The sequence below is a fragment of the Maniola jurtina genome, chromosome Z, assembly GCF_905333055.1.
Source record: "Maniola jurtina chromosome Z, ilManJurt1.1, whole genome shotgun sequence".
NCBI classification, from domain to species: domain Eukaryota; kingdom Metazoa; phylum Arthropoda; class Insecta; order Lepidoptera; family Nymphalidae; genus Maniola; species Maniola jurtina.
This window is the reverse complement of record NC_060058.1, coordinates 670,343-678,991: the sequence shown is the minus strand read 5'-3', so window position 1 is coordinate 678,991 and position 8,649 is coordinate 670,343. Positions and strand designations below refer to the sequence as shown.

General features: G+C 41.4%; 1 protein-coding gene across 1 annotated transcript; it reads right to left on the bottom strand.

Moving 5' to 3' along the window:
* Positions 1-798: 798 nt before the first annotated feature.
* Positions 799-8,268, bottom strand: LOC123880023 (breast cancer anti-estrogen resistance protein 3 homolog). The gene is made up of 6 exons (XM_045927905.1): positions 8,168-8,268; positions 6,940-7,167; positions 5,403-6,400; positions 4,192-4,360; positions 2,784-2,961; positions 799-1,890 (listed from the first exon to the last, which is right to left on the bottom strand). Exons 1-6 carry the CDS (start codon positions 8,168-8,170, stop codon positions 1,529-1,531), a joined length of 1,938 nt encoding a protein of 645 aa, XP_045783861.1. The 5' UTR covers positions 8,171-8,268; the 3' UTR covers positions 799-1,528.
* Between the last annotated feature and the right edge of the window lie 381 nt (positions 8,269-8,649).

The following is an 8,649-nucleotide window of genomic DNA, read 5'->3' as shown; positions in this document are numbered from 1 at the left end:
TAGTACATTTTATTTATGAACTTGGATAAATATTGTGGATACATAGCCCACTCTCGCCAAACCTACCTTACAATTTACACCAATCCATAGACCTAGCCTTTTTCGGTTCTCCTAACCATATTTATCCAAGTTGTTCTGTTGGTATTTTAAGGCCGATTCACACCAAGTACGTACACGTGTCACTACGCGCGTGAATCCGTAGACATAACTGCACGCATTACGTCTACGCGAACGTTCACGTCACGTATGTATTTAGTCGATGTAACCCCGACTAGGGGTCCTTTTTCATAGGGACATGGCTCGCACGGAGGGAGATGGCTTTTTGTTCGGGATAGTACGGAAACCTTATCGAACCGTATATAGTGAGGAGTCGTACCCGAATTGTGGATATGTTCCGCTATTGCTGACCCATTAGTGTCCACATTTTAACACTGCGTATGTGTTCCATCACTCTCGTCCAGAGGCTCCGACGGGTCTTGCTTATATTATGGTGACGGGGATATAATTCCCCGTTTGATCAGAAGAAACTGTCGGGAGATGATCTGCAGCCATATCCCCCCCCCCCTTAGGCACTCTCGAAATAACTACGATAGTTTAAACATTAAAACGAGGAATATTTTAGAAAGTTTGTTTTTATGAATAAAATTACATTAAATAGGTACATAGTTCTTCGATATTTTTAAATATTATTATATTGCTATTGTTCACTAACTAGATACGTAAACTATTATATAGCTATTTAATAATAATATCAGTTAATTATATAAAATAGGTATTTTATTATTTGTGAGACAGATTGCCACAGCGGCTGACGATAGAGCTGGCAATTCTCAAATGGCTGACCAGATCTTCATCAAACATAGCTAAGGATCATCGCGGTTAAACTTACTTGCTCTCCCCTTTTCAATTAAAGTAAATTATTAACTATGTTAAAATAAAAGTTAAAACATTTTTTTCTATTACCCATAAATATCAAAAACTTCGCACTTGCGCTTCATCCGTTTATTTTCCGATTTGATTTCCATATTCTAGACATAGTGATTACTAATTTGGTAGGTAGTTTCCGTAGAATTAAAAACAGGCCAGTAATTTTTCAGCAAAAATGGAAACCTAAAACCCTAACTATCAATCTTATCAACCGATAGACATCCACCGCTGGGCATAGGTCTTTTGTAGAGATTTCCCCGCGGTCTTGCACCGCCGCTATCCAGCGACTCGTTTGATGTCGTCTGTCCGCATATGGGGTCAACTTTATGACGCTGCACTTTCCGGTACAAGGTCGCCATTCTAGCACCTTAGGAACCAAACGTCTCGGTTTTTCGGACTATGTGCCCTGCCCATTACCAGTTCAGCTTTGCAACCCGTTGAACTATGTCAATTACTCTGATTCTCCTACCGATCCTCCTCATTTCTGGTTTGACCACGATACAACAAAAATATACACACTCACACATAATTCTTTAATACCAAACGCGTATCGTTTCTGTTCCGTGATAACAAATACCTAAATGTCCTAAGCAATCGCGATTCACAAAGCATCGTCACAATCTGGCGGCTGATTCGCCAATTTCGTCGCCATAGCGGTCAGTATATCAGTTAACCTTGCAAACCTTTGATTAGGACCTGTAAGAGCACCTCTTTCACCCCACAGGAAATTTATATGAAACTCTGTTTGGAACAACTCCAATAATATTGGATCCAGCATTGGTCCAAGCGATGACATCTCCTGGACGACCGTGCGCGCGTTTCTTTTGAACATTTCTATTTGTTGAGGAAAGTGTCTCGCCGCCTCGAGGTGAGCGGCTGTGGCGTTGAAGTCGAACTCTAAGCTGCTCATCAGACTGCTTGGAAACGTCTCGTCTGGCTGTAATAGGCCTCCACCTTCGCCATCTGTGAAATATCAAATACTTACTTCATCATTTCACATGCTCACTTCTGAGCACGGGTCTCAGAATGAGAAGGGTTTGGCCATAGTCCACATCGCTGCCCAAGAGTGGATTGCAGACCACACACCTGAGAGCACTCTCAGTGCTGTAGGTTTCCACGTATGATGTTTTCCTTCAACGTTAAAGTAAGTGGTATTTAATTGTTTTAAACGCACACAACTCCGAAAAGTTAAGAGGTTCCGGGATTGAATTTCCGATCCCTCGAACAGGAGGCCGACTAGGCTATCATCGTTCTTGATATATTGAGAGTGAGAACGTTGATTGCAATAAAACGATTACAATCACTGGGTTGATAGTTACTATTAGCGTAAATGTATTGTTGCAAGTTGCAACCAGAATACTATTGTAGGTTACACGCATATTTAAAAATAAATGTTCAAAAAAAAAATCTTCACTCAATATAGTCAAGACTTTTTGTTTATGTTGTAAGAAAAATAAAAACTAATTTTTACGAAGGAACTCGTGTCGTTTAATTATTTCATCATCAACGCACGGAGGATTCCTTATTGGGTCAATTCGCCATATCTGGAATAACCAGCGATGCCACAAAGTTCAATCACGTCGGGGTCACCAATACTATAAAGTCAGCCAATCACCACAATTTAGATTGCAGCGATGTGACAATCACAGCTTTCGTGATTTTTTCATGCTTATAGGATGATGAGGCTTCGTGTTCTTTAAACGATGGGAACTGCTGGAACGAAGAATGATTTGAAAAAGAACTCGACAAACAAACTGGCGGCTCTCGGGAGGAGTGGCCTGGTCTCCTAATTATTTGCTTTTGAAACATGGCCGTAGTTTATTCTAGAACATGTTCTGTTGACAATAGTAGCTCACCAAATAAATGGAAGCAGAGCACTGGTGGTATGACATATGGAGTGGTGGTGTTGGGAGGCAAAGGATTGGTCCCCTCATTCATGCTCTTGAAGCAAGGCCGTAGTTTGGCTTCAAACATGAACGCGTTGTCTGTGTACACGCGCCTTAAGATATTCCAAGCATTCTCCAAACACTCCACCTAGGAAGAGAGCAAAAAATATTATTTTTGAAAGGTTAGGCAAGTACAGGCGTCATTTTTAAATACTTTTCGAAGTGTACACGTGGTGTACCGTTAGGAAGTGTAACGATAAAGCCAGCGAGATTCCGGATGTTTGCAAGAATCCAGAGCGGCCAATTCATAAAAAAACAACATGATCACAATCATAATTCTTTAGCTGCGTTTTAATAGGGTTCCATGCCTCAAAAGGAAAATGGAACCCTTACAGGATTACTTTGTTGTCTGTCTGTTCATCTGTCCATCTGACGTGTCTGTCAAGAAAACCTATAGGGTGCTTCCCGTTGACCAAGAATCATCAGGTAGGTAGGTCTAATAGCACATTTGTGGTTCCTGTGGTAAGATAACTATACCAAGTGGGATATCATATGAAAGGGCTTTACATTCTAAAACAGGTTTTTAATTATTTTTATGCATAATAGTTTTCTCATCGTCAATACCTCAATGCCTGAAAACAAAAGTCTTTAACCAGTGTGTCCTTCCCGTCCTCACCTATGGTGCTGAAACGTGGACACTGACAAACGGCCTTGTCCACAAATTCAAAGTTGCTCAGCGAGCTATGGAGAGGGCTATGTTAGGAGTTTCCTTGAGGGATAAGATCCGAAATGAGGAGATCCGCAGGAGAACCAAGGTCACTGACATAGCCCAAACTATTATCAAGCTGAAGTCGCAGTGGGCAGGCCATGCCTGTCGTAGAGGCGATGGCCGTTGGAGCCGGAAAGTCCTTGAGTGGATACCGCGTTTAAGCAAACGTAGTGTGGGACGCCCTCCAGCACGATGGACCGATGATATTAAGCGGCTGGCGGGAAGTGGCTGGATGAGGAAGGCTGAGGACCGGGTGTGGTGGCGCTCTTTAGGGAAGGCCTATGTCCAGCAGTGGACGTCCACAGGCTGATGATGATGATAATAGTTTTTGATATATCATGCAAAATATTGTGGCCGGGGTTTTTTTAATTGCTCACTAATTCTACAGTATGATTTTACATTTTATACATTTCTTAGGAACATTTTGGTACTGTATAGAGTGCCTAGGAAATGTATAGATTGCATATTTCATACTTTGCCAAAACGAGCCTGGTATTTCAAGGAATGACTAGGTATTCTATAGAATCACTGAGTTGTATAACCGGTTAAATATATAAGAATAAGAAGATGGGTAGCGATAAGTATATAGATAAATCCAAGGCGAGGTACCTGAGGCATGCACAATCCAAACATGATTGCAGAAAATCCATAGAGGTTTCCCAGAGCTGTTTTGGTTTCGATGGCTAGGAGTATCCAATCGTTTATAGTATCGGCTCTCTGTCTGTCCGTTTGACATGTGAGGACAGTCACAGCTACCAGAAGACGAAATGTTTCCACCCTGCAAACGTTCAGCATCATTACCATCGCCGGACCACTACCGCCATGCTGGTCCAGTGTGGGTTGGTAGACTTCACACACCTTTGAGAACATCATGGACATGTCTCAGGCATGCAGGTTTGAACCCTTCAAAGTTAAGGCAAGCCATATTTAATTGCTTAAAACGCACATAACTCTGAAAAGCTAAAAGTGGAAGTCCGGGATCGATTCCCCAACCTCCAGATAGCAGGCGAATATCTTAATCACTAAGCTATCTATTATATAATATTAGGGATATATGATGACAACATCATTTTCAAAATCTAGCACCAAACTGTGATAGCAATCAATATACAAGTTCACTTGATAGCTGTTCAATAACTTAAGTGACTGCCAACTCCATTGAACTTATGATTGGCAAGGTCTTATATGTATTTGAAAAACTATGTAGAAAAAGCACAAATTCAAATTGTGATAACAACTAAGTTCCTACAATCCATACTTAATAATACTTAATATTACTTAATAATAATATTATAAATGCGAAAGTGTGTCTGTCTGTCTGTCTGCTACCTTTTCACGGCCCAGCAGTGTAAAAGATTCTGACAAAATTTGGTACAAAGTTAGCTTATATCCCGGGGACGGACATAGGCTACTTTTTATCCCGGAAAATCAAAGAGTTCCCACGGGATTCCTAAAGACCCATCCGCTTAACCGATTTGTATGAAATCTATGAAATTTGGTACTGAGTTAGTTTGCGTCCCTGTAACTGACATAGGCAACTTTTTATCCTGGAAACCCAAACGGTTCCCACGGGATCTTTAAACACCTAAACCCACGCGGACGAAGTCGCGGGCATCCTCTAGTTATTTATACCCATACAAATTGTCGTGGTATGCAGCTAAGCGCCAAATGTACAAGCATTTTATATGAAGACTAGCTTATGCCTGCAACTTCCTCTGCGTGGACTACAAACATTTTAATCTCCTATTTTACCCCTTTGAGGGTTGAATTAGCAAAAAATAAGAAATAATTATCACAAGTTAGGTGCTTTAAGAAGGTACCTCTCAATGACATCCAAACGTAACGAGCGTCCTTGGGGTAGAAAACACAATTCAATACCCGAAGCTGTTTTGTCCAGCCTCTCGATTTGTATGGAATCGTCGAACAGAAAATGGAGGTCTATTTTTGTAAGATGGTTCGCCAAGATACGGGGTCCTGAGGTGCGCAACAATAATTTGATAGTATGCAACGTCTCTGATTCCAACGGCTTGGTGAGAGACGCTGCTATGATTTGCGACTGGAACATTTCCAAATTGATCCTTGACTCCACAGTGTAGTCCAGATTTTCAAGTTGCAACAGCTTCGCTTCCGTCAGTTCATAATCGAATTGTTGTTTTATTGTCGGTGTGTTAATTAAATTGTAATCGGAGTCGTTTCTTGATTTATTTGGGTCACTGTGGGCAGAACTCTGAGTGGAATCTCCTGAACCGTTTCCTGAATCGGAGCCAGAGACGTGGTAAAGTCTGTGCAGTTCTAATCGCCTATCATCTGCTTTTGGTCCGTCATATCTCGCTGGTTTCGCGGGAGGGCTTGTCGGTAAATTCGCGTCCCAAGTATTGGAGCCCGAATTCGATTCACTGGAGAAGATCTTGGGGTGTTTGCTCGTTTGGCTTTGGATCACTCCGTCGGCGCTGGCGCTCTTCCCATGCGTCACATGCTGCGTCATATCTATGGGGGTGAGAGAGTGAGATCGTTGCTTTTTAAAAGGCACTCGTAGTTGAGCTCCAGGTTTCGCTACGAAGTGGCTGTACAAACTATACGCATTTCCATAATGACTCTCTCCGTTTGGGGACACCATAGTGCCCACTTCGTCACCTGATATGAAATTGGACAGAGGCACGGCTCGGTTCGCCGGGTACTGTATTCGGGCACCCGATGCGGCGGATATCGGTTTTCCCGAACCCACGTAGGAGGTGATGAGGTCTGCGACAGTATCGTAAGCCTCGTCCTCGAATTGATATTGGAATCTTTCGAAAACTGTTTCGGGATGCACGACTATCTAGAAGTACAAAAAATAGTTCAAACACTACCAATGGAATATTCTGTGAACTATGAATGGACTAAGAGCCAGCGCGTGGCAGATCTTCGTTATTTTATAAAAGCCTAAAGTTTACTGCGTGTTGTCCCCAGCACAGGGAGGAAACGATCAGCGACTATGAAGTTTGGATCATGGCGGTTTCGGGAGATAATAAAGGTATAAAAAAAATCTTACGTCACGCGCTGGCTCTCTTTCTAGAAGTGTTAAGGTCAACGCACTTGCAGACGGAGATTTTAAAGTAAATCCTTAAGTCCGTGTAAGTTTAAAATAACATAAAACATTGCGTAAAAATACGCAAATCTGCAAAACAACCGATACAGATAGTAAATATTTTCTAGAAAATTGTCCACAAAATTACATTTGGTTTGATTTGTTAGTATTCAATTGAGAAACCAAACTACGTTTGTATGGAGCGAGTGATGGAGAGTCCTCTGTTATTAGACTCATTACAACTGCGATTGTTTGCTGCTCACTACGAACACGTACAACACAAGACTTACCCTCTGTATAACGAAGTGCAGGTGCTGCCCATTGGACCGACAACTGAGAACGTAGTTATCGGGCTGCGACGAAGAGTCTCGCACGAGGAACTGTCTGTCCTGCTGCAGCAGACTTTCCGCAGCGCCTCTGCTCAGGGCCCCGTGGTACCAGCCGTGGGATATGATCTGTTCCGATGACAATGACAGCTCCCACTCCAGCAACCCAGATGTTGTCATGGTACTGGTCTCCTTTAAATGAATAAAACCAGTCAAATGCGAGTAGGACTTGTAGATGGAGGGTTCCGTACCAAAGTACGAGAATACTGAGTAGCTAAGAGTTTAAAAATTTTCATTCATGGCAGCCATTTTGAAATTCGCTGTCTTGATTTTCGGGGTTCCGTACCCGAAGAAAGCCAACGGGCCCTATTACTAAGTCTCCGCTGTCCGTTCGTCCGTCTGGCCGTCTGTCCGTCAGCGGGTGTAGGTAGGTACCTATCTAATGAATCGTAATAGGTGGAAAGTTGAATTTTTACAGAATATGTAATTCTGTTGTTACTCCACATTGGCACCGACTCCAAAAAATGTTATTATAGAACTACACTAACTCTTGTATACGTAATATATTGGTTTTGAATTAAATTATTTTTTTACTTTTTAGTGTTTGTGGTTATTGAAATCGGTTTTTTTTATCTTATTTTTTTTTCTATTGTTGGGGTCGTTAGATAGTTGTTTCAAAACTATTGCGGGTGTACAAAACTGTTATTGATTCAAGGATCCGTTTGCAAAATATTAAGCTTTAAAGTGGTACCTAATTCTAATTTTTGCTAGATACAAGTGTCGTACCGCCTGTCAGCTAAAATGATGGTTTTAGATATAGTAGTAGCTAATAGGTAATAGGTAATATAAGATCACAGAATAAAATCATCCCGAGTAAGCTTTACAAGTCAACGAGTACCTAATAGTCGACCACCTTACAAAATGTACTTGATCGAAGACTTGGAGTCATATAAATTGAAAATTCTTAGATAAGTAGTTAGTTATGTAAAACGGCTAGTATCCTGTGACGGGTGGCTACGGAACCCTGCCCTGGAAGTGGCCCGACACACACTTGACCGGTTTTATTTATTTAATCACTTTGTTTATTTATCAATCTATCTTATTCAAACAGTACCTACTACCTAAATAGCTTATATCATAACATAATAATATTGTCGTCCTATGCAGTCTTATTAGTCTTCCTTGTACTTACCATTGTCTTATCAAGGTATTTTCTGTTATTGTCTTCACTTAGTAATTTGTTAATATGGATTTCATTGAAATTGTTAGAGCACGTAACGCCGCCAAGCGAAGGGTAGGACCGATCGATATACACACCCTATTTTCTTATGTTGGTAATAAGGGATGAAGTTCGCGCTATGCTAGCACGCATGCGTGAATAACTCTGGCTAGAAAATTTGCCGAATGTCGAACTTCCGTAAAATTCGCCCGAACTCGAAACATTTTTATTTTTATTCATAACTAGCTGATGCCCGCGACTTCGCCCGCGTGGATTTAGGTTTTTTGAAATCCCGTGGGAACTCCTTGATTTTCCGGGACAAAAAGTAGTCTATGTGCTAATCCAGGGTATAATCTATCTTCATTCTAAATTTCAGCCCAATCCGTTCAGTAGTTTTTGCGTGAAGGAGTAACAAACATACACACACACACACACACACACACACACACACACAC

Excerpts from the sequence above, each read along its gene's own strand:
- LOC123880023 (XM_045927905.1), bottom strand. Across the intron at positions 4,361-5,402 it reads CGTTTGGATGTCATTGAGAG|GGTGGAAACATTTCGTCTTC; the intron begins GTACCTTCTTAA and ends GAACGTTTGCAG. Across the intron at positions 2,962-4,191 it reads TTGGATTGTGCATGCCTCAG|GTGGAGTGTTTGGAGAATGC; the intron begins GTACCTCGCCTT and ends CTCTCTTCCTAG.